Here is a 25,276-nt window from a genome sequence, read left to right as displayed (position 1 = left end):
AGTTTAAGATACTTTATACTTGGGTCACTTTTAGAATCTTTCAGGGGTTTTTTTTCTGAAAAATCCAACTGAAACTTTTGTTATGTTTTGCATACTTTATTTAAATTAATTTAAGCTCATCAATTTATGCCAAATGGTAATTCTTCACAAAAAAAAATAATTTTTTTTTTCACTTTTTGGGGAAAACTTGACCATTGTGCTCTACTTCATTTAAATTGCAGTCAACCAACAAAAAAGTTTTGTTGTAGTTTGGTATTTCGCATCAGTTAGGCTAAACAACTTAAGGATGCAGAACTAAAGCCGCTTGGTTTCGGAGATCTGTCTCGGAAGGCATGCTTTATGAATTTGGCGCAAAAAAGTTATTTGCTGCTATTTATTAATTTAGTTTTCTGTTTTCTTTTTTTTTTCTTTATTCTGGAAAACCTTGAGTAAAAAATACAATTTTCTCCGAAAAATGAACATAATTAAAAACAAAAAAATAAAAACAACACTGTAAATCAGTCTTATAGTTGCAACTCTGTGATTTTTAGTGCCTTCATCTTCGAAAAACCAAAAGAAAATACTGATGTTGCATGAGTCGTTTGGTAAAACTGAAAGGAAATAGTAATAGAAACTGAAAGATAATAGCAACTCGAAACAAAACTTATTAATGTGAAATGAACTTAGTGGTTATTTGTGGGATATGCTGGTTAGCCTTGACGAGAACTCGCCGTTGTTAAATTAATGTCGCCAATAGTTAAAAGTTATAAAGATTATCTTGCTTTTCTAAAAACTTCATTTTATTTTGATTTTCAAAAATACATTTTTGTAAATCTTAATTTGAGGTTTCCTTTTCGGCTTAATTCTAATTTTCTCTTTGTTGAGAAATTTCTACAACTCAAGCGGTCAGGTAAGTGGGTCATTTTTTCATTCAGTACGCATCTTAACTGTTTTCATTAAAAATAATAGAAATTTTACCATTTTTTACTCAACGACAGTTCGTGTATTTATATGGTTAAGGATGAGACACGCTTGTAGTAAAACACTCTAATACTTCAGACACACTTATGATAAAACTAGTTTTTCTAAGATATCTATTTTTTGATTCCGTTGAAATCGTTCCAATCAAGTTTTTAATAGAGGGCCACTATTTAAATGTCACATAACTCATCTTTGTGTTGCTTTTTTGTTTAATTAAGATGAAGTAAAAATTTTAACTTGGACTGAAAGTGCCGCTTTTCTTTGAAGAAAGTTATTAGTGTTTACCATTAATATGTTTCTCAAAAACATAGCTTTTATTGATCATTCTATTTGATTTTTATTAAGAAAAATCAAAAGGATAATTGTGGTCACACGCAAAAGGAAAATAAAGACCCAAAAGCTGATGGTCCCTTTTAAAAATAATTCTAAAAATTATGTAGCATCATGTGACATTTTTGGTACTTATAAGCACCTTTGTGATTTACGTAATATTGTCTGAAGAACTTTTCCCTGCAGATGGTTAAATCAAACGGAATTCTCATTACTTTATAACTATATCGGTAAATTGAGGATTTATTAATAAAAAAAAAAAAAAAAAAAAAAATTTAAGTTTAACATATATACAAAGTTTAAAAAATATTCAAATTTTTAAATTAGATTTTATTCAAAAATCCGAAGAAAAAAGTTTCGTCAAAGCGAGCTAACATTGCTTTAGGCAGAATATTTATTGAGAAATTATAAAAAATTAATTTGGATATAAAAATTTACTCTAACATCGACCAATTGTGGTAAACCTCACTAAATGTGCGAAAAAACGAGGCTTGTAGAAACGAGGCTTGTAGAAAGCAAAATCAAAGCCGGCATTCCATAAAACAAGGCAAACATTCAAGTATTTACTTCAAGGCACGAGGTCACATGCTAATAGTGCCAAAATTATATTTTAGTCGTGTCGTCCAAACTCAATACTATTAACAGGTTTACCATCATGATCCAAAAGCATAGCTTTGCCAGTATCCTTAACAGCTCGCTTTGCAATAGCTCTAAAACAAAAAGTTGAGATTACGAAATCTGATTAAAAACAATAGAAGTGAGAACATGGTGACGAAGGAAACTTTTTGCAACAGCCATCGTCTTTAACCCGATATATTTTGGTATACATTGTGAAGCTCATATATCATATTGAGATTTCAGATTTTTATCATTCCATAAAAAAAACCTTACTTTGCTCCAAGTTTCTTTACATTCCAATATGCCTATAAGCAATAGAAACAAATTCATTTTTTACAATACTGAGTTTTCTAATATACTCAAGGAATTATATTGCTGCAATAAAAAAACGTAACGTTATATTTAAATCCCACTAATCAGAATACAATACCTGCACTGTATTTCCAGCAACACCCATTGCATTTTGGGTTATTTCTCCTACTTCATTTCCATACCTTAGAAAATTATCCAAAAAAAGAAAGGAACAAAAAAAGAAAATGAAAAGAATGACATTGGTTCGTTAAAAAGAGAAAAATTACAAAATTGTAAAAGCACAAATAGAATTCTAAACAATGAAAATAAGCCTCCTGAAGAAAAAAGCCTCTGTTAAAAACAGTTCTCTTGATTACCGAGTTTTGATCCTTGTTTTTTAAAAAATCTACTTACACTAAACCACTATAATAAACATATAATAAATCCACTAAACCACTATAACAAACATAATCTCCAAACTTAACACCAAGCCTTTCATTAGCTGAAAACAATTACACTACCTGGAACTTTTTGCTGGGGGATTCTTTCCTAGTAACCAAGGGATTGATAAATGAAATTAAACAATAAAAGCTTACTTGTGTTCTAATGTTTGAACTGTTGCAATAGATAATCCTTGATATAGGTTTTTTCCAGCCTGTTCAAGTGCCAGAAATATTAAACCAAACCCTATGAGATTAAATTAAGTTCAGAAATGATCATTTTAAAAAATGAACATCTCAAAATCATCATTATCACTGAGCATCTTACTGTATTGATATTTAAAGAAAAATCATTTAAAAAATGTTTAACTTTTAAAATCTCCTTTTAACTTTTACATTTTTTTTATAAAAGAAATAATTTTTTTTTTTCTTTGAGTTTTAAACTTATTTGAAAAGTCATGTTAAAGCAATTAAAATTTCATATTTGTTCCCAACCTTCTAAACCTGCAGTGGCAACTTTTTTAACATTTTCTAATTTTTGTTGGTTTTTTTCATTATTTTCCCATTGATACTTAACAGGAAGAAGCTAAATAATTAAAGCAAAACAGAGATATTAAAAATGGATGTAAATCAAGGAAACTAAGTAAAGAATTTAAATTTTACTCACTTTTTGGCCATGATGCTGTACATATGGTGCCATTTTTTTGCCTAAGTTAATGGTCATATTACCAAGTGCTATCACTAAAAATGTGCTAATTTGCACAACAGAACCAGTAGCTAGATGCAACTGCCGCATGTTGCGTGAAAGTTCTGGATCAACTTGAGTAAACTCTTGGTTAGGTTTAATTCTTCTTCGCAAAGATTGTGCTCCCTACAGCGTAAATAGGAAACATCCTACTTTTAGTGAAAAAAAAAAAAAAAAATCTCTCTAAACTTTATGCTAAACAGGTTCAAAAAAAACTTACTTTTTCTACTAAAGCAGTTGCATATTCTGCACCTTTAACAAAACCCCAAGATACCCATTGCGAGCCAACATGTATCCCAGAAGAAATCTTGTCTGCCCAATTTTCTTTGTTAACATCTGAAGCAATTCCTGGTGAAGCAATTATTTCTTCAACTTCATCTTCACTTGGAGCACTTGGAGTTACCATTTGACACTGTTCACCTAATTTTAAAAATTAAAACAAAACTGCCTACATTTTGCACATCTATGTGTAAAAAATTTCATTAGATCCTCAATTTAAACATGCTATAGGTATTACAAAGGCTCAAAATCTTACTAGCTCCACAGTAGAATGTGCCTTAGTACAATAGTGACAAAAAATGCTGGGCAACCAGTTGATATTTTACAAGTCAAAGGGTTTTAATAAAAAACTTTTTTAAAACATCAAAATTTAGAAATTTTGTTTGAAAAAAAATAAAGAGTTTTTAAAAAGAATATTGAAGATAAATTATTAAAGGATGACTGTTTATGATAAAAGAAGTAAAAATGTTAAAGAGTTTTCTTAAGTCTCATCTCTAAGATAAATGCACTTGTAGTAAAGCTAAAGTATACATTAATACAAAAAAAATGCCCTAAATTAAAATGTACTTTCAATGAAAACCAACTGTAAACTAAAATAATGCTCAATTGATGCTGTAATAAACCTTTTTAAAAAGATAGTTCCTAGGCATCCAATGAACCTTGTTACTCTAAATTATTTACTTTAGTTTGATCCTATATACTACTATGTATAATAAAGGCACATATTCTTGCCTAGTCAGTATAATGTGTAAATAATTGTTTATATCATATTAAAGCAAAAGTGTAATAACTTTAATACTGAAAAATGGTAGAATATATGGATTTTTAAAATCATCAGAGCATCCCTATTATATAAGATTTTAGATTTTATACCTGACTGAATAGCAGGAGGAGGAGGTCGTTTTGGTTTTTCTTTACTTTCAACACGAAAATCACAATAACATGACAATATTCGCTCAAATCTTTTAACAAGTTTTTCTGGAACAAACTCAGCAAGAATAATGCCTATGCAAGGGAGACTAGATGTCTGAGGGTCTTCCAGCTAAATTTCAGTATATATTTATAAGGACAATTCTACCAATTATACATAAATACAGATCAATCCAATGCAAAATCACTATACCTGACTAGATCCACTTAAATCAGGAAAAACATAGGTTCGATTTTTAGTCCTCAGAACTGGTGACTTACCAGGCTCCATAGGGTAAACCCATTCTCCACATTTCATAAAGCCAGCTGGTGATACTTTTTCTTAAATAAAAAAAAAAAATTATTTTGATTACAAAATCATTAAAAACTTTTTTTATTTTAAAAAGAGCTTACCGATCATCATGTAAAGAATTATTTTTATTTTAAAAAGAGCTTACGGATCATCATGTAATTATTATTTTTCTACCATATTGCAATATCTTTTAAGTCTTTAAAAGAATCTTTCAAAATGCTATAATGGAGTAAGTGTGATAATGCTGTTTTTAAAAATTCAACTAATATTTCACATACCCAAACACTGTTTCAGTATTTGAAAGACCTCAATATTACAAGGTGACATCCAAGCACTAACAGATCCTTTGTTGTCAACATGAAACATATTTACACCTTCATAAAATAATATGAAAAAATGGTTAAATAAAAGATGTTAAAATAGAAAGTAAAAAAAAATGAGCATACTCATCATTTGAAACTTTGCAGATAAAATTACCTTCATCGATACGCAGCAACTCTTTCACATCTTGCCATGTATCAACATTCTCTTTTCTATCAGTATTTTCATTATCAGCAGGAAGATTACTCTGTAAATCATGAGATGTGCTTGTGGTGGTAAGTAAGTTTTCATCATTTTCAAGTGCCATTAGACGCTGCTTTGTTTCTTCCTTAGCTCTTATTTAAAATAAAAATTAAATAAAAATTACAAAGAAATAAATGTTCATAGATTTCTTCTAACAATATTTGCATAAAATTACCTGGTAAGGTTCAAAATAATTTTATTATATTTTTCTCTGTCTTCAGAGCTTAAATTTTCAGCTCCATGAGGCAAATAAATTGCTGCTTCACATAAGCGCAAACCTGAAGAAAAACCATAGTGACAAATCAACTTTTTTTAAAAAATGACATACTATTAAGACCATTTGCCATCATATTGTACATCAGCTATTTGCAGCCAAAATCCCATAAGATTTTAGTTACAGAACTTTAAAACTTTTTATAAAAGTTCATAAGGTCTAAAATTAAAAGTAACAAGTTTTATCCAAACAAGATGTTTAATAAATAAGCATAGGAGAATATTCTCCTCTTATTTGGCAAAAAACTTTTTAAAGGAAAAAATATTTTTTTACTTTCTCTATGCCAACAAATATGAGTTATAAGTAGGGAGTAACTTTTCAAATAATGCAAATTTAACAAACTGCACTAATTGTATAATGATTTTACATCTTTAAAAAGAAAAAAGAGGCTTTTATTTAACAAATGATTTATTTCATCATAATTTTTAAATGCAGATCTAGCAGTTAATTACAAGCAACAGAGATAGAAATATGTAAAAAAGCAGACAAACATCAACCTTTAAATATTTAACTATACAGATATCCAAAAAATTTTCAAAAAATCTTAACTTAAGTATTTAATCATGAAGATAATAATTAACTATAGTGAAATTGTGATTAGAAAATATGTCAATTTAATAATTAAGCATAAAACCTTGGATTTTCAGCTTTAAACTGCAAATGCATTTTATATGATTATAATATGTTCGTGGAAAGCAACATAAGTATATGTTGAATAAAAGCTGTGGAAAACATTTTGGCCCAAAATACTTTGTTTATATGGCTAGTAATCACAGTTAAAACAGCATTATAAAGAGTGAAAATGTTATCCATTTTTGAATAATTAGCTTGTAAATTTAGATGACCAAGATAAAGCAAAAAATATATATTACCATTTTTATAACTAATGATAGCTTCATGTCTTTTTTCAGAATCTTCTTCTAAGCTTAATCCTTCATTAATAAACCTATAAAATCATAAAAAATGATTTAAATAATTTTAAAAACAATAATTTTTCAGTTTTTTTCCTGTGTAAACACCATGCTATAATATTCAGCAAGGAAATAAAAAATGGAAGTACATAAAAAAGAAGTTACATTCTATAACTAATTTTATATCTACGTATATACTATAATCTTAGACATTGATATTTGTATAATATATAATAGTTTCTGTATGTAGGTATATGCAGTAATAAATTTACTTAAACACATCTTTGTAATACTGCTGAACAATTTTTAAGTTACCAGACTCAATATTTTTACAACTCCTCTCTTTTACAGCACACTCCATTGTCGTTTAATCAGTTTAACAGAGTATGCACGTCATAATTCATTATGTACAAAAGGAAGAAACTAAATAAAAAAGAAATATTGTAACACTATTTATTTAGCTAAAAATCCAATTTAGGTTCCTTGAGAAGATACTCGGGAGATATTTTATAGATCACACTCTAACTAAGGTTTTAAAGATTATAATCTAGCTAGGGTTTTATAAATTACGTTCTAGCTAAGGTGAAGCTCAATACCTATACAAAATCATAATTACCAAACATTTTTTGTCAAAATCTTTATGAAGGTAATAACATTTTATCAGACTTGTTGCACGATCACTTCTGTTTTTTGTCTTAATGACGTAATGATATATTTCGCGATATTTTTTTCACCACATTCGGTTTCACATACCAGATGACGGTGGGTACGCATTAAATCAACGAGAGCATCATGACTAATTTTCGAATACTCTAAAGAGCCACACCATTATTATCTTAAAGACACAAATCCAAACTAGTTAATACAATTTCATATCCTGCACAAGTCTTAAGTGCTATGTAAGACAAGTCTTAGGTGCTTTTGGTGTAAAACTTGTTAGTCGTTCGCAGCAATTCTGAGATGCTGATTGGTGAGCGGTGATTTAAACATTCATGAACTTTGTTTAATAGCACAAAGGTTCAACGTAAAGTGTTGTACCAAAAATTCAAATTAAACGACAAGCAACATTCTTTAAGTATGGGTATTTTATTTCTGACATGAGTTTCCAATATTTAATTATAGAATATACAAAATTTAATAATAGAACTTAAATATATTTTAGCTATGTACCAAATGTTGTTATTGAAACACTAGATGCTAGCGAAGAAGCTGCATAAAAAAATTTTTATTGAGCACTGCAGAGCTTGGCAAGGCTAACCATAACACGACTTTGCGGCTTTTTCATGAATCTGTTAAGATTCAGGGCGAAGGTTTTGAGAAAAATTCTATTTTGTTGCTTTTTTTTTAGATGCTACGCAATGCAAAAGTAGCACGAGCACTTAAAGCTATTTACCTGTCAATGTAACGTTGAATTTGTATAGCTCATTCCGCGCAACAGTTGTGATTCCGCGCAACAGTTTTGATTCCGCGCAACAGTTGTGATTCCGCGCAACAGTTGTGATTCCGCGCAACAGTTGTTGCACATTTATAATAAGACCAAAGTTTTTTCTTCACAGATTTGTTCAAATTTGATTTTTTGATTCGCCTTGTATATAACTATATTGAACTCTTGCGGGTCTTAATTCTGATAATTCCTGTAGAGAATCACCGATTAATTCCAAATCCATTACAAAATCTGTTAATATAATTTCCCTCTTTATCTTTCGTAATATGAACCATTTTTGTCTCTTTTTGAATTAACAATCGCTTTTTTATCATCATTTGTCTTGTTTCGTTAGCTGTATGATTCACAATGTTATCCATTAACATGTCGGATGAAGAATGTGACTCATTTCAATTCTGCTCAGATCATACAGATAAATTTTTCATTTTGAAATTACTAAATGATAGATTTATTTTTAAAACTTTTTGTACAGTTTGAAAAATGTTATAGTTTTTTTTACCTGTTAAAGGCCGAAATATGAGGCTCTTGGGGGTTTTTCTTTTTAGGTTCTGCAACCATCTTTAAAACAGCTGAATGCTCAAAAGGTTTAAATTTGTCAATCTGTCCCGGCCCATTGTTAACTCAAAGATAATTTAATTTGTTTTAAATGATCTTTTTTTTAATACAGTTGCTTACAAGCAAAGATTTACTTAAGTAAATACGTTGTGCAATACAACCATTTCGAAAGCCGTCTTGTAGTTTAGAGCGTACATTATATTCAGGATTTTTTGTGGAGTAACTGCTTTATCTGTTTTTATCGACGGAAGTTGTTTTAACAAAAGAGCTTGATTGTAGCCATTTGTCAACAAGTTCGTCATTCACATCATTTGAGCATGTAATACAAGCATAAAATACCATTTTTACCCCATCCCCCTCCTCTCTATTAATAGGTCGTAAAAAACGACATCAGTTGCAAAACGCATGCAAAAAATTCTTGCAGCAGCGATTCTAAAGAAGAAATGGCACAGATGGGTAGAAGAGCTCATAGCATAAAACCTTACACATCACTGTCAAGTGTGAGACAATATTATCAACTTTTATAGCTTGTCCAACAAAAAGAGATGGAAATTAGTGATTTTTGTGATTTGATGCGTTTAAAACTTGAAGTCCTCCTTCCTGCAATTGTGAGAGAGGAATCTGTGATGGTAGAAAAGAATCAGATATGACGGCGAAGTATGATCCTCTTAGTCGTTTACAGCACCCAAAATTATTGAATGACGACGGCACCTTTAAAGCATCATCCTCCCCCGTACTTACCACGGAAGTCATCTTTTTTCTACCTGGGCTTTATTGAAGGAGATGCGGATCAATAAATGCAATAAATAATTAAGCTGATGTTGTTAGCAGCAATTAAAAAAAGTATTTTAAACACCTCATTTTTGTTTCATTTTGGTGGACCTCTGGAAATATTTTGGAATTTAGTTATCTTAAATTAACCTCATCTCGTGCTAAGCACCAGTCTTACTTTTTGCATTTTAAAGATAAAGCGATGTTTTATGTGAACTGTTTCTGAAGAGATAAAAGTTATTTTTCTTGTGCACAAAAAAAGGTTTTGAGTTTTCAAGCTTCAAAATCGGTATTTTTGACAGTTGTGATTAATTAATTTTTTTCTTTTCTTTTTTCTATTGTTGGAAATAATACAATCATCATTACAAAAACTCAAACTACTTATAAATAATTTGAGTTTTTATGCAAAGGTTTATAAGTCTAACTATTGCAGCAATAGTATTGCTGCGTTACAAAATTTTATACCCCTCCCCTTCTCTTAGCAAATCACCACAAGAATACAAACCTAGACGCATGACAATATATGGACGACTCCCTGAATAAAATTCAACACTTGATTTGATAAACTCTGCTTTTACAATGCTATTGCTATTACAATATAAAAATGTTTTGTTGGCTTTGTATTAGTAGGCCGACAAAAAGTTGCATTATGGTTAATCTGACAATCATTCCATTTACTATCTTCTAAAAAAGGCGAGAAAAAAAATAATAGTCGATGTAGTGTTGCAATATTTCTTTTTCATTTTGTAAACAAAATTTTATTTGGATAAAAATTTGTAATTGTTTACATTTGTTAACCTTTAACAAAAGTTTATTACGTCAAAACAGATCGGTTTATAAACTGGAAAACCATACGAACATAAACGTCTTACATAAATCTTAAGAAAACGTGAAACACTTCGTTAGATGATCTGGAAGACCTGACATGGCATACTCCATAAGTTCTATACGAATAGCAAGTATTAAATAAGTGTATTTGAAATTAAAAAAAAGTAATTCTAGACTTAATAATCATTGTCGAAAGATTATAAAATAGTATCAGTACAAAACAAAAGATTTTGCTTTAAGGAAACCTATCAAATATAATCGTTTATGCTTTACATGCGTAAAATATCGCTCTAGATTCGGGATACATTCAGATCTAAAGTCAGCAGTTGTTTTTTTGAGTTCGGCTTTCATTGTGTTGTTGAAAATAAATTTTTTCGAAATCAGGTCTTGTTCAATTACTTCAAAATATAATCTCCAGTTCAAACTCTATTTCCAATTGCCAATAAACTATCTTTGGTGTTTCGTAAATTTTTTTCTTAACCTGCAATAATATTTTTATAACTAAATTTTGCATAATTTATATTTATGCTTCTTAAATGCGGTCAACAATCGAAGTTAAATTAATCGAGGTTTTATAAAGTTAAAATTAAGATTATCTTAGGAAACATAATATCACGTGACCTAAAATGATGAATTGAAATCTGAAAGCACAGATAAAAATGTTATTTTCAAAACGGCAAAATAAAATTGCACCAGTCAATCTGCTATTAAAGTGTTTTATTGAGGGGCAATGGGCATGTGTTCGTATTGGAGAAAATTCGTCCTGGGAAAAGTTTTTATCATATTTACTTTGACGAAATTTGTAATGAGACAATACATTCCTTCTGCATAAAATCATAAATTGTTTTCTAAAAGTTGGGAGAATTAAAAAATGAATCATACATTTTCAGCCAAAAACACCAAGAATTTCTAATCTTTTAAGTGTTAGAAAATATAAAATAAAGTTTTCGAAATTCCAAAATTTAGGTTATTGTTAGTTTTTGAATGTAATATTATCCATTTTAAATTGTATTCCCGCTTTTTACATTTTGATCTTTTAAAAACCTCCGAGTCGAATATTCAACCTAAACTGCGTTGATATCTTTTTTTTGTTCTAATTGTATCTAAATATTTGTTGAGTAACAGTTGTAATAGAAAAATATTTAAAATGTCGTACTTCCATTTTTTTCCCATCAATTTATGGGATTTGACCGCAAACTTACTCCTTAACTTTTGTAACGCGAGTTTAGTGACGCAAGAATTTAACTCCTGCCTATTTATAATACATACCAACGAGCCGTCTCACCATGCATAAATATATTTTTTATTTCACATACATCAGGTATGTATATCTTTCAATATTTGTTTATTTCTTTCTCTATGTCTATCTATCTATTTATCTATCTATCTATCTATCTACCGATCTATCTATTTATTTATCTATCTATCTATCTACCTACCTATCTATCTATCTATCTATCTATTTATTTATCTATCTATCTATTATATATATATATATATATATATATATATATATATATATATATATATATATATATATATATATATATATATATATATATATATATATATATATAACATACATACATACATACATACATACATACATACATACATACATACATACATACATACATACATACATACATACATACATACATACATACATACATACATACATACATACATACATACATACATACATACATACATACATACATACATACATACATACATACATACATACATACATACATACATACATACATACATACATACATACAAACATATATACATACATACATATTTACTATACATGAAGTTTTATTTTGTGTCAATTTTTAAATCAAGTAATAACTAATTTTTTTATCTTTCTTTTAGCATGTTTAATGATTGAGTTTTTACAAAGTTTTTATAAAGTTTTAGGCCATGTTTAATATTAAATATGTTATTTGATAAAAATATTTTGAACAGCTTTTTAAAACTATATTTTATAATGTGCAATTTTATCTGAAGGTAAAAGTTGTAAAAATTAAAGATGTCAACAAAAACCATACCGTTAGTATTAGGTGCAATACTTGGTGTGATGTTAGCAATACTGCTAGGTGTAGTTTTTTTGTTTTACAAAAAACGCAAGGAAAGTCTTGAGTTTAAGATTCCATTAGAGCGTATGACAAGAAGCCTAAAGAAGATCAGTAGTAAATCATCATTTTCTAGTATTAGCACAGATAGTCTCTACAAACAAAAAGTAGCTGTAAGTTTTTTATGTATAAATTATTCAAATCTTTCCAGCAATATATTGAGATATAAGTTTTAAACCCTACAAAAATCTTTTGCTCCACACTAGTTTCTAATATTCATCAATGTAATTGATAATGACCATTCATGCTATTTAGTTATTTAATACAAATATATATAGACACCTATTCTTCGAGATACACAATTTTGGGTTCCAGAAGTGTACAACTCAATTATCCAGCCTACTCCTACCTTAGTCAGAAAAACCAGTCGCTTGCAGTCAACCCTTGATAGAGAAATATACTCTAAAGCACAAGACACTTCATACTTAGAAGCTTCTGATAAAGAGGTTAGTTTATTTAGTGTTGGTTACTTACTTTGTAAATTAATAGATTGCTAAAATGATAATCTTTTAAAATTAACACTGCAAAAAACTTATATATAGTTGTAATAATAATTATATATAAGTTTTTATATATATATATATAAAATTTGTGTGTGTGTGTGTTTAAATGAACTATCTTCTTTTTTCTAAATACTTTGGCATCTTCAGTTTTAAATAAAGAACTCTTTATAATTGCATTTGGCTATCTTTTTTCAGACCAGATATTGGCAAACTAGATTGAGAGTTTGAATGAGTTTTTAATGTTATCAATATAAATCTTTTTAATTTTGGCACTCAGTATTTTTAAATATGAAAAGAATTTATCAATATAAAAATGTAGACATGATTTTTTAAGTTTTAATGTAAGTGTAAGAGTATTTTTTATAAAATATTTAGGCTTTCAATAAAGAAGGCCACCAAGGCTCTATTGGTGGCTCTATGCATCGAACAAGTTCTAGAGTAAAGAGAGAACTTGCTCGGCGCCTGGAAAGTGGAGAAGGTCATAGAGGAATGTTAAATTTTTCACTACAGTACAAACAAGATAAGTAAGATCAGTTGTTTATTCAGATTATTTTACCTTCTATTTATGAACTTTTAATAGTTAAATATATATTTTTTTATATTAGATTAACTTTACCTTATCTTTTCTGTAATGCTCTTATCTTTTCTGTAATGATTAGATACAATATCTTTATATATATATATATATATATATATATATATATATATATATATATATATATATATATATATATATATATATATATATATATTCTTTTTTTTTTTTAATAATCTTTTAAAAAATTTGATATAATATCTGTACTAAGAAACTTATAAAATAGCTAGGACTTTTTATTGGCTAAATGTTCCTTATATTTTATACTAATATTATTAATTTCTATTTTATTTAGTAATATTTATTTACAGTCTAAAAAGTTTTTATTTAGTTTTCTTTAACAGTTTTTCATAATTTTTCCCATAAAGATTAAACATCTTAATTAAAACATTAAGCTTTCAGCAATCTTTAAATTATTTTCTATAAAACAATTGTTCTCAAGATTAAAAATATTAGCTTGTTCCGAATTGGAAATCTGGAAGTTCAATTATCAAATACTTATTTTGGGGTTAATGAATGTTAATTTTTCTTTTATGAGTCTTGAATTCATTAGTTATTTCTAATCTCATTCTTTTTATTGACCCTTTTTTTTGCTTTGTGATTTAATTTGCACTATTTTCTTGTTTATATGACTCTTCCCCAGTCCCTTCTTCATGAGTAAAATAAATTTTGAAACAAAGGTTTGAAATAATGAAAACTGTTTTTAGGGGCAGTTTGATTGTTTATGTTATTAAAGCTGAAGGATTACCCATCCGAAAAACTGGTGACTATTGTGACCCATTTGTTGACTTACAAGTATCCCCTGTATACAAACGTAGAATGCATTCTGAAGTGCACCAGAAAACCCAAAATCCAATATTTAATCAATCATTTGAGTTTGAAATTCCACCTTACGAGATTCGTGATCAGTCAATTCTATTTACAGTTTTAGATTTTAATCAGAGGCTTGCCCATGAGACTATAGGTTCAGTTATTTTTTTGATGGATGCGCTTGATCAAGCTGCTTTATTTGCTGGAAAAGAGTTTGGACTTTGGAAAAAAATTGACAAAGTAAAAGATTTTTATAAATAAAATTTTTTTAGTTTTAGTAAATAAAATTTAAATTTTATATACTTTAATTTCTGATAAAATAGGATGTTATTGAAGCACCTGATAGAGTTGATGGAAAGTTCCGAGAATTTCCTATGGAAATGGATTTAGATAAGAGCGCAATGTTGCTTTTGTTAAGTTTAAATCGTTTAAAGACAGCAGAAAGACTTACTGTTACAGTAAACAAAGCAAGAAATCTTCTGCTTGTTGATAAAAAAGGAAAGTTAGGTAATCATAATTTTTTTTTAAAATAAATATTTAATATTGAATAAACTTTTATATGAATTAAAAAAAAAAATTTGAATCCCAATTAGTAATTTGATTATAATTAAATCATTATTATAATTAGTTAAAGTTTATTATACTCAGTCATAGTTAGTAAGAATTATAATTAATTGTAGTTTATTATAATTATTTATAATTAGTTTAATTAATTATAATTAATTATAATTATACTACTATTAGCAAGTTAAAAGAATTTTGACTGAAAATCATTATGGAAACAAATCTTTAACTTCTGATAAGATAAAAAGTATGAACCTTGATATTTACTACTGATTTCTAGTGATGATTGTTACTCTGGAAAAAAACCTGTTTTAGTCTTACTTAAAAAATTTTTACGGAAGGATCATTCTTTGCTTTAGAAAAAAAAAAACTTGCAAAGTAATCATATTAAGAAGCAATTTTAAGTTTTGTTTTATTTCGTTATTTGTTTACTACTTAAATAAAGAAGCCTTTAGAGCCTATATTTAAATAAAGTAAATAAATTATCCAGTTTTTTTGATAATTTTTTTAGACCATCCTTATGTGTCAGTTACTATGAAACATTTTGGCAAAGTATTGAAAAAACTGAGAACAAGTGTTGTCAAACATGAAACAAACCCAGTTTTCAATAAGACTCTAGTATTTGATTGTCCTCAGCATTTAATTGAACATGTATCGCTGACTGTCAAGATAAGACATCATGAAGATATTGGAAGAGATCGTACTTTTGCTATACTTACTATTGGACGCAATGCAGTTGGTACTGGTGCAGAACAATGGACTGAAATGCTTAATTCAGTTGATCCTGTACAGAGATGGCACAGATTGATTCCAATAGAACCAGCTGAAGATTAATCTTATTTATGAATTTAGTACAGACAACTTAATTATAACTCTTAACCATTTTAAAATTTGAGGTTATTACTATAAAGTACTTTTGAGTTTAAAAGAATTTTAAGAAAATAGTAATCAGACAGGTTAACAACAGTTAAACAGATTTCCATCCTGTTTATCATACCTGATATTTTTTAAGTGGTTGTATTTATATTCATTTGAGTATTTTCATAACCTTTTTACATTCTTTCTTGAACATAATTTTAAATATGATGAAGTAGTTTTTCATGTACTAATATTCAATTTAATGTTACACTTAAGCATTTGTGCTTCTTGTGTCTGGCTTTGTAATATTTGGTTTTACCACATGCACAAATGTACAAATATGCTTAAACACATATGCACAAATGCATGCAACATTTTATTGGTTTAAGTTTGTAAATAATTTTTGCTAAAGTCTTTTTCTCAGTGGTTATATTTTTATAGAAGCTATGTATTTATTATTTTTCTATATAATTAAAAATATTTAAAATATATATTTATACTTTGTTTTCTAGTCATTTTTATGGTTTGCTAAAATTTTGGTATTACAAAGTAATCTTTTAATTTTCAGTTTTTTTCATTTGCTTTAAAAAAATTTGTTCACTTTTGTTACAGTTTCTTAAACTGTTGGATAATTAATAACAATATATTGTAACTCTTTCTATATCCCCTACTTTTTTTCTCTAAGAAATAAAATTGACTAATTTTGCCAGGTCCTGAATTTATTTGATTTTTTAGTGGTTTTTGTGAAGCTCAATATGTGTAACAGTTTTTCGATGTTTTTTGAAAAATCACTTTAAACAAATCAAACCATGTAATAAAAGAATAAAAGCAACAATTTTGTATTTGAAATAAGAAAAATGTTATATATTATAATATATTATATTTTTTGCTGCTCTTGCGTTCTTCACATTCAATAGTGGTGTGTGTTTGATGGATGAACCTTAAAATAATATAAAAATATTTGCTGTGTATTTAAACAAATTTACATCCAAGTGTCTTGCTTACTGCTATAATTCACAATCAGATTCAATGAGTTACCAATTGGTGTCGTAGTTCTAATTCGTAATTTTAATGATTTATTGTTAATAACTTATATGTTTAAGTTATTATATTTCTAAAAGTAGAATATAGTTGTAAAAAGTTATTTGCTATATATATTTTTTATAGCGCAGTATATTTGCTATCATTTGTATATATATATGTATATAAATAGATGTGTAAAAGTTGTAGCGTTTTAAGATTTATATTTTTGTGCTTAAACTTATCTTGTTGAATTGCATATAAAACCTGCTTATTTAGTTGATTTTTTCTTTAACCGCTTTTTTTAAATTTATTTTTGCGTCTGCTCATTCATGCTTTTATACTGGTTTTTATTGCTGTTTCAATGCCCTATTTGGTTGTTTTTTAAATCTTAGCGAACTTGTAAATAATGAAATAAAAGGAAAAAAAACTTTGCATGCTTTCTTTTTTTGAAATTGTTTTTTTTTTTTTGTTTGTTTGTTTGTTTCAGAAATTTTTTATTAAAGTAAGTTCGCTCATGTCAGTGAGAACGTTGCTGTGAACTTCAATTTCGTTACACTAAATATCGATTGTAACACGTTTAGTAAGTTAATTTGTTTATTTATAAATTTTAATTTTTATAGTTTTCGTTCTTATAATTGTTGAGTAATCATTAAGAATAATAAAATATGTAAAGCTTTGAGATCAGAAGTTTGTTCTCTAAAATTAAGAAATATCTTTCCTAAAGTTTTTTTCCTTTTTCGTTTTTGATCAACAAAAATAACTAAAAAAATAACTTGATGATTTTTTTTTTTTAAATCTGTAAATTAATGAAAAGTTGTATTTTACCTAGTATTTATATTTATTAATTTGAGCAAGCTTTATTTTAAGATTTTTCTTTGTGACCATAAAAATACCTAAAATACGTAAAAATAAACCCAAAGTGTTAAATGCAGAAATCTTTTTTTCTTCTTCATAAACATAATTAAAATGGATAATTTTTTTTTTTTTAATTAATTTTTTTTTTTCTAAAAATAAAAAGCGATATCCTATTTCCATCAATTTAAGTAAAACATAAAATTTCCCTAAAGTTAAAAATAATTATTTGTTATGTTGCCTTTTCACCTCGCTCACCTAATTGTTGTAATATATAAAAGTAAAATCAAAAGGATACATCAAGCAGGGAATTTTTTTTGCTCATGGAGACTTTCACTGTTATCAAAGTTTGGAATTAAGTTGCAACAAAGAAATTCACAATGACAATCTTACTAAAAAATTTTATCATAGCCGTACTAACAATAAAGCTATCATGAATTTTTCTTCGGATTGTTAATAAAGCCTATCGTTAATCATCAAGCCATCATTGATAAATCTATCATCAAATTCATAGAAAAGAGCTCAATGTGAGTCTGTGTAAGATAAGTTTTCATTGATTTAAGTAGGAGAGTTTCTTTTTGTAAAAATTTGAAACTGTCATGAATATTTTTGAAACATACTTAAAACTAATAAATGTTTAGTTATAGAATAAACTAAATGCGTTAGATTTAAGTAATGTATTTGTTTCTTTTTAATTTTCATCTTTTCATACACAGGAGACGCTGTGAGTGAGCGCAAATTCTTTTCTGATTCAGGAAATCGTTTTCGACATGGTTAAAAAATACTGCTTTCAAAATGACGAATTTTTCTTTATGTTTCAAGTTTCTAAAGCAAACCCTTTAAGAATGCTTTAAAAAAAGTCAACAGTATTTCAATATAGAAAGAGTTCTAAAGGATTTGATCGTATCTAAATTATACATGATTTTCCGAGTGTCGTCACATGATATCGTTTTTTACGGATTGTTCTGATGGATTGGCAGGAAAAAACAAACCACGACCACGCATAAAAACAACCGTCGTCAGAGTGACTTACTTTATCCGATAATCTCATTTTAAATGATTTTTGATTATACAAACGAATACAATCAGGAAAATCATGAAAACATCAACTTTATATTAAAGAAATCAAAGAACATTCTTGAAAACCTATCAAAAGATTTTTAGCTACGCTTGCTTATAAGCTCAAAGCACGAAAATACCATATAATCCAAATGCCATAAACACTAGGTTGATATCTATTAGTACCTGATTATAAATGCGAGTAATTTTTATTTTCAATGAGGAAAACAATCGTATTAGACTGAACGATTAATTAGCCAACTCCTCTTTCCGGAAAAGTTACTAAAAACGCTTTTACTTTTAATTTGCTTAAAAAGTTTACTAAAGACGAAAAAAAAATTAAGATCATTTCTGTAAAAGTTGGCGAGTGAATGCAATTATCTACAAGCTCTGTAACTCGTAGAAACACCCTTTATAAAATCAATTATATGATGTAATTAAACAAACTTGTAGATAATTGCTGCTATAATCATCAAATCATATAACACTAAGTTCGTCAATGTCATCTTGGAAACGAGAATTTGGAAATAATATCAAAAAGTATGGTTTGTTACTAAAACAACTCACTGCAAAAATATTATCAAATCAAAAATAATGTACGATTTATTTGTTTTCTAGATGCGCGTATAACTTTTCTACATGCGCGTATAATTATCTTGCGTGAGTCGCCTTATTCAGATTTGAATAAGATTTACTTTGATTGTTTGGTATTCAGTCAAATTTGTCCGACACAGAGTTTTGACACCGTCAAATACGAAGATAAAACATTTTTTATAAATGCTGTCTCTTTGTATTTTGTTAATATTCTTGGTAGATTTTTACGATTCTGTAAAATTTAAACAACAATAAGCGTTAATCATAAACGGAGCAGTAAGATAAACTTTTACCCTATTCACACCAAAAATAAAGGTTATTTTAATCGTGGTTATTTAAACTAGTGACGCATTTTTCTGTTCACACTCCTTGTTTCAAATAAATGAATTTAAAAAACGGTAGCCAAACAAACAACATCGCGAGGTCACTTTATTAAAAAACTTTTGTTCGGAAGTCGAGAAGTTTTATGAATCTATAATAATAATAATTACATATATATATATATATATATATATATATATATATATATATATATATATATATATATATATATATATATATATATATATATATATATATATATATATATTTATATATAGTCTTGTGCAAATTTATTGTATCAAAATCAAAAAAAGTAAAAATCCAGGAAATTTTAAGTTTTCCAATTCGAATAAATTAAAAACTCATACACTAATATTTTGTGTGTCCTCCTAGAGCCGTTATGACTTTCTGAACACACTTTGGCATGGGATCTACCAAATTATTACAAATGTTTTGGATTTCTGTGTTTTTAAACCAAATCTGAAGAATATTGGTGGTAAGCTTAGTTTTAGTTGCGCAGTCATGCTTTCGCAGTCTTTTTTTTACAATTCCCCAGAGATTCTCAATTAGATTAAGATCTGGGGAGTTGCCAGTCCATTAAAGTGTTTTAATATTGTTTTCTACCATGAATTTCTTAACTTTTTTGGATGTATGGAATGTGGCTAAATCCTGCTGTAATATTCCGTTTCCATTTGGAAACACTTTTAACATCTCTGGATTTAAATGTGTTTGCAGAACCTCAATGCAAGTGTCAGAGTTCATCATGTCAATAACTGAGTAGAGTGTTTCTGGTTTAAAAGCAGAGAAATAACCTCAAAATATCTTCTTTTCTGGATGCTTGGCATATTGTTCAATGTGTCCGGGTCGTATAGGCTCACCATCAGAACGACGAACAAACTGTGACCGCTGGCCTTGCACTTCAAAATGTGATTTATCCGAAAATAAAAACTGCAATTTATAAATAAACAAGTAAATTATTATCAAGTCTCTTCAATTTAATAGCCACAATTTTTAAAAAAAGTATGATTATATAAATAAATAAATAAAGTAGCTGTAAATTTAACAAATACATTTTGTCTTACCCTTCTCCATTGTTCTTTAGTCCACTTTTTGTATTCCTTTGCCCACAAGAGATGCTTCTTATTCATGACATCTGTAAATAATAGTTTTTTAAAAGGTTTCTTGGCAAACCTTCTAACAGCTATCAACCTCCTCCGCATAGTACTCGAGCAGACATGAATGTCATCCGCAGCTAAACCATTCATTAGTTAGTCACTTATCTTTTTTGGATTTTTGATACTCTCCAGTATCAGATATCGGTCATCTCTCTGAGGTCTTTCGTTTTCGACCGCATTTTCCTTGTCTTAATGGTGATAAGCTGCCTGTTGCGATGCTATGCTTCTTTACCCGGTTAACTGTAGATTGGTTTACTGAACATAATATTAGCTTTACTTCAGTATTCAATATTGAAGAAAAGCTAATATTTTAAATCTTTTTCTGGGTGTAGTGTCCATCTTTGTTTATTTACTTTTTTTAAATTTATTTATCCTTCTAATCACAGTTAAATTATAAAAAACAAAAAATAAACAACAAGTACAAATTAAAAAAAAAACGTTTGATGCAATTAATTTGCACAATACCGTATATGTATATATATATATATATATATATATATATATATATATATATATATATATATATATATATATATATATATATATATATATATATATATATATATTATTACTATAATACAAACTAAATAATTAGCTTGGTTTATATTACATTACTTAAAGTTTCACGCAATAGCGATCATCAGATGTTATAAACCGTAAAAAGACGTAACGACAAAAATACGAAAAAAATACGAAAAAAGTGCTATGGAGTGTCTGCTATGATGGCATTAAAGTTTTTTATTAAAAATTTATTTTCATGGCGGCACTTTGATGTTAACTCGCTTCTTTTATTGAGCAAGCCTAGTTTCGACGTAATGATGTGGAACTTTTCAGTCAAGCACAAATTACAGTGATTGCCACCAGGTTTAAATGGTTCTGCCTGATCGAGAATGTTCCACGTAAGGATGGGTTCTAAACCTTTACTTTTACACTCCCATACAAATTTAGAAAGTTCCGTGGAGTTTGCTTTACTTTCATAACGAAAAGAATTCCTATGCTTATACCATCTGTCTTTAAAAGTTTTTTCAGTTAGACCAATGTAATAATGCCCCTTTTCTTGCTGCTGGGTTTTTACATTGCAAATATAAATAAGGTTTTTCTTAAGGCATTTTCCATTTAGTGGGCATGTAGCGGTTTCTCGGCAATTGCATGATTGGCTATTATTGTCAATAGTATAAGATAGTATTCTTTTGTTATGAGCAGTAATAATTTTCTTAACATTTGGGAGGCAGCTGTAACTAACTTTTACGGTGTTCCGGTTAAAAAGTTTGTGGAATTTATGTTCTTTCGGAAAGCATTTATCAATTAAACCCAAAAATGTCTTTGCTACGTTTGTTCTAACGTTCAGTGAGAACGGAGGGTTAAACCAAATAACGTTTCGTTTTCGAGATCTTGCACCACGTTTTGGCATGTTTTGATTGAAAAAAATTTTTTCTTTAAATCCGCAGGAATTGAGAGCGTTGTTATAAAACGGTGCGGCTCCATTAAAAACCTCTTTGTTTGAAGATATATTGCTGATGCGGTTAGAAATCATTTTCGGTATTGATTTGATGATATTAGGTGGGTGATTGGAGTTGACGTTAATATATATAGGGTTATCTCCTGGTTTTCTGTAAGGTTGAAAAGTGCTGTCAAGGAGATTGAGTGTGGTATCGAGGAAGTTTACAATTTTTAAATTAGATCTAATAGTGATAGTAAGGTTGAATTTATCTTTAAAAATGTTAACAAAATTTTTCTTTATTTTTTCTGACTGAGGGCCGCTGATATTATAGAAGCAGCAGAGACCATCATCTCTATATAGTCCTGTGGTGTTGAGCCCGTATTCTCTCTTCAAATTAACAAAAGCTATGTACTTTTATTCAATACGAGATTAATGAGTTTTACCCTTCTATTTCAAAACAATTACATCAAGATTCTTTAACACACGCTAAGAAGTTCACCATAATTCCTGATGAATCAATCAATATCATCTACCATACTAGGAAAACTTTACTTTTCACAGGAAATAATATGTGGAGTAAAAAATCAGGCGACCCTGATTTTGACGTTACAATGGGAAGTTTTGACGGAGCCGAACTGTGCGAGTTAGTAGGCCTATTCATATTATATACTATTGCCAGAATTATTTGCGTCTGAAAAAAGTCTTGCAAGTTTTCACCAGTGAACCTTACATAACATCGACTTGGTTACAGGAGGCCAAAATAGTCTAAAAAGGTAAACTAACTTACTATATTCAGAATTTAATTAGTAACTGACCAATTATTAAACATAAAATACCTTTTAATGGTTGTCCATTCCACATGGTACATAAAAAAAAAACAAAATTAGATGTGTGCTATATAGTGTGGTAATATGAGATACCTAAATGGGGTAATAAGGGCTACCATTCTATATTACCCACGTTATTTCCATTATTTTCTTTTCATCTTATTATATTTTCAATGCTAATTCTGCTTTTATTGTTTTGTCAGTAATGAGCTAGCCAGTAGTTTCATTAACATTAATTATTAGTCTGGGTATGTTAAGTATTAACTTGAGATTAAAAAATAAACAATTTATAAACAATTTTGTTATTCATGATAAAAAAAAGCTAAAAAACCAACAACAGTTTCTCATTAGTATAAACAACCTTAAGATCCAACAGTTCTGTAAAAATGTTCAGAATTTTAAAAATGCATTAATTAAATAGGCACTAACAACTTCCTTAAGTCATATTATTAGTCATAATGATAAATGTGTTAATTTTAAGCTAAAAAAGCTTTATCATTTTTAGATATTTTTTTTTCATACATCTTTGATTAGGGTCGCATTCAGGAATAGCATATTGAAAATAGACTTTTATGTGTTCAACTCTTTTTTAAAAACTACATTTTTATGTTTTTATTTTATAAACCCTTAAAAGGTTTAAAATTCTAGAAAATAAAACGTGTAAAAGTTTTCAGTCTTTTTTTTTTTGTCATTTTTTTAGATGCTGAGAACATTTGAAAAAAAAAATGTGAGGCAACAGTGGTCAGCAGTAGCTATGACAGCAGCTATTAATGCCGTTAGAAAAAAAGAAATGGGCTATCTAAAAGCTAGCAAAGTTTTCAATGTCCCTCGGTCAACTCGGGAACGCAAGGTAAAATGCAACGATCATCCAGTACAAGAATTGACCAGTCTCCCATTTGGACGAAAACCCATTTTCTCTTCCAAATTTGAATCAGATCTAGCTGATTACATAGTAGAAATGGAATCCAGGCTTTTTGGTCTTACCAGCTTAGATGTCCGTAGACTGGCTTTTCAGCTCGCAAAAATTAACGGTATTCCCAACCGTTTTAACTCTGTAAAAGAAAGAGCTGGAAAAGGCTGACTAGCATCGTTTTTAAGACGACATTCACACTTATCTATAAGAACCCCAGAATGCAAGAGCTACGGTATTTAACAAAGTAAATGTGGGGAAATTTTTTGACCTTTTCGAAAGGGAAATCGATAAGAAGAAATTTAAACCTCATCAAATTTTTAATGTGGATGAAAAGGGCATTACCACTCTCTAGTCCAATAATGCCAAAATACTAGCACTGAAAGAGAAGAAACAAGTTGGCATCCTTTCTTCAGCTGAAAGAGGACGGTTGGTTACTACAATACTTTGCATGAGTGCATCCGGGACATATATCCCACCTATGTTTATTTTTCCTCGGCAGCGCATGAAAATAGAGTTAATAGACGGCGCACCAGCAGGATCTACAGGGTGCGGCAGCGATTCGCGAACTTTTTAGAACATGTTTCAAAATGAACTTTTAAAGCACTAAAAAATTATTTTCATGGTATATTAATAGGAGAAAAGTTGAAGATAAATACTTTTCCCACCTTAACATTCAAATAAGTCTCCTTTTTTTTTAATCACTGCCTCAATCCTAGGACGGAAGGACTGGCAGGTGCTTATTATATAGTCCCTTGACATTGAGTTCCAAGCACGGGTAATTGATGACTTTAGTGACTTGAGACTTGAGTGGGTCTTTTTGCAAGCCTTACTCTCAATTACGCTCCACACGCTATAGTCAAGGAGATTCAGGTCAGGCTGGATGGTGGCCAAAAGTGTTTGGGCCAGAAATTAGGCATATTGTCCTGAAGATATTGTTCAGTTTTTCTGGACCCATGACAAGGTGCATTGTCCTGTTGAAAGATGTAATTGTTTTCTGCGAATGTCTTCTTCATCCATGGCACCACAGCGTTTTAGTAAGCAAATATACACATCAGAGGTAACTTTTTCTTTCTCTTTGATGTAGATTGGTGGGCATTTCTCTCCATTAGAAGCAATGATTCCTAGCATCATGATGGACTGAGGGTGCTTGGTGTGACACACAGGTGGTGCTTTGTCACCCTTCTGTACAATGAACCTGTCATTACGCCTATTTATCACACAGTCAACACTTAAAAAGTTTTTCTTCTGAGAAAACTTTAACTGTTGACAAAGCATGGCTTTTTAGCTGATTCAGAAGCTTCTTTGATTATTCCAATCGTAAAGTTTTTAGTCTTTCTGTTAAAAGTTGACATGAAGGTCGGGCCACAC

General features: G+C 28.8%; 2 protein-coding genes, 1 long non-coding RNA gene and 1 pseudogene across 5 annotated transcripts; 2 read left to right on the top strand and 2 right to left on the bottom strand.

The window, feature by feature from the left end:
• The window catches only part of LOC149887157 (uncharacterized), a 563,485-nt pseudogene that overhangs the window by 323,983 nt on the left and 214,226 nt on the right, over window positions 1-25,276 (top strand).
• On the bottom strand, window positions 1,606-8,360 carry LOC145189701 (spartin-like). 3 transcript variants are annotated; one of them, XM_090090589.1, is made up of 15 exons: window positions 7,251-8,360; window positions 6,907-7,057; window positions 6,596-6,669; window positions 5,625-5,727; window positions 5,363-5,541; window positions 5,164-5,259; window positions 4,787-4,914; window positions 4,537-4,705; window positions 3,605-3,804; window positions 3,307-3,510; window positions 3,135-3,225; window positions 2,796-2,886; window positions 2,339-2,402; window positions 2,182-2,213; window positions 1,606-2,000 (listed from the first exon to the last, which is right to left on the bottom strand). In XM_090090589.1, exons 2-15 carry the CDS (start codon window positions 6,993-6,995, stop codon window positions 1,901-1,903), a joined length of 1,620 nt encoding a protein of 539 aa, XP_089946715.1. In that variant the 5' UTR covers window positions 6,996-7,057; window positions 7,251-8,360; the 3' UTR covers window positions 1,606-1,900. The 3 variants fall into 3 exon arrangements, with proteins under 3 accessions (XP_089946715.1, XP_089946716.1, XP_089946717.1); XM_090090590.1 differs by having other exon boundaries at window positions 7,231-7,358; XM_090090591.1 differs by having other exon boundaries at window positions 6,950-7,057; window positions 7,251-7,334.
• Window positions 9,958-10,922, bottom strand: LOC149887163 (uncharacterized). Its single transcript, XR_016453605.1, has 2 exons — window positions 10,277-10,922; window positions 9,958-10,088 (listed from the first exon to the last, which is right to left on the bottom strand). It is a non-coding gene; the product is annotated as an uncharacterized LOC149887163 (long non-coding RNA).
• Window positions 11,333-16,287, top strand: LOC145190464 (synaptotagmin-C-like). Its single transcript, XM_090090662.1, has 7 exons — window positions 11,333-11,553; window positions 12,249-12,486; window positions 12,652-12,819; window positions 13,252-13,400; window positions 14,179-14,521; window positions 14,605-14,788; window positions 15,357-16,287. Exons 2-7 carry the CDS (start codon window positions 12,271-12,273, stop codon window positions 15,677-15,679), a joined length of 1,383 nt encoding a protein of 460 aa, XP_089946788.1. The 5' UTR covers window positions 11,333-11,553; window positions 12,249-12,270; the 3' UTR covers window positions 15,680-16,287.

This window comes from Hydra viridissima, unplaced genomic scaffold (genome assembly GCF_058129835.1).
Source record: "Hydra viridissima isolate aposymbiotic clone 2 unplaced genomic scaffold, HvirCarnegie_v1 scaffold_6, whole genome shotgun sequence".
Taxonomy (NCBI): Eukaryota; Metazoa; Cnidaria; class Hydrozoa; order Anthoathecata; family Hydridae; genus Hydra; species Hydra viridissima.
This window is presented reverse-complemented; position numbering and strand designations above follow the sequence as displayed.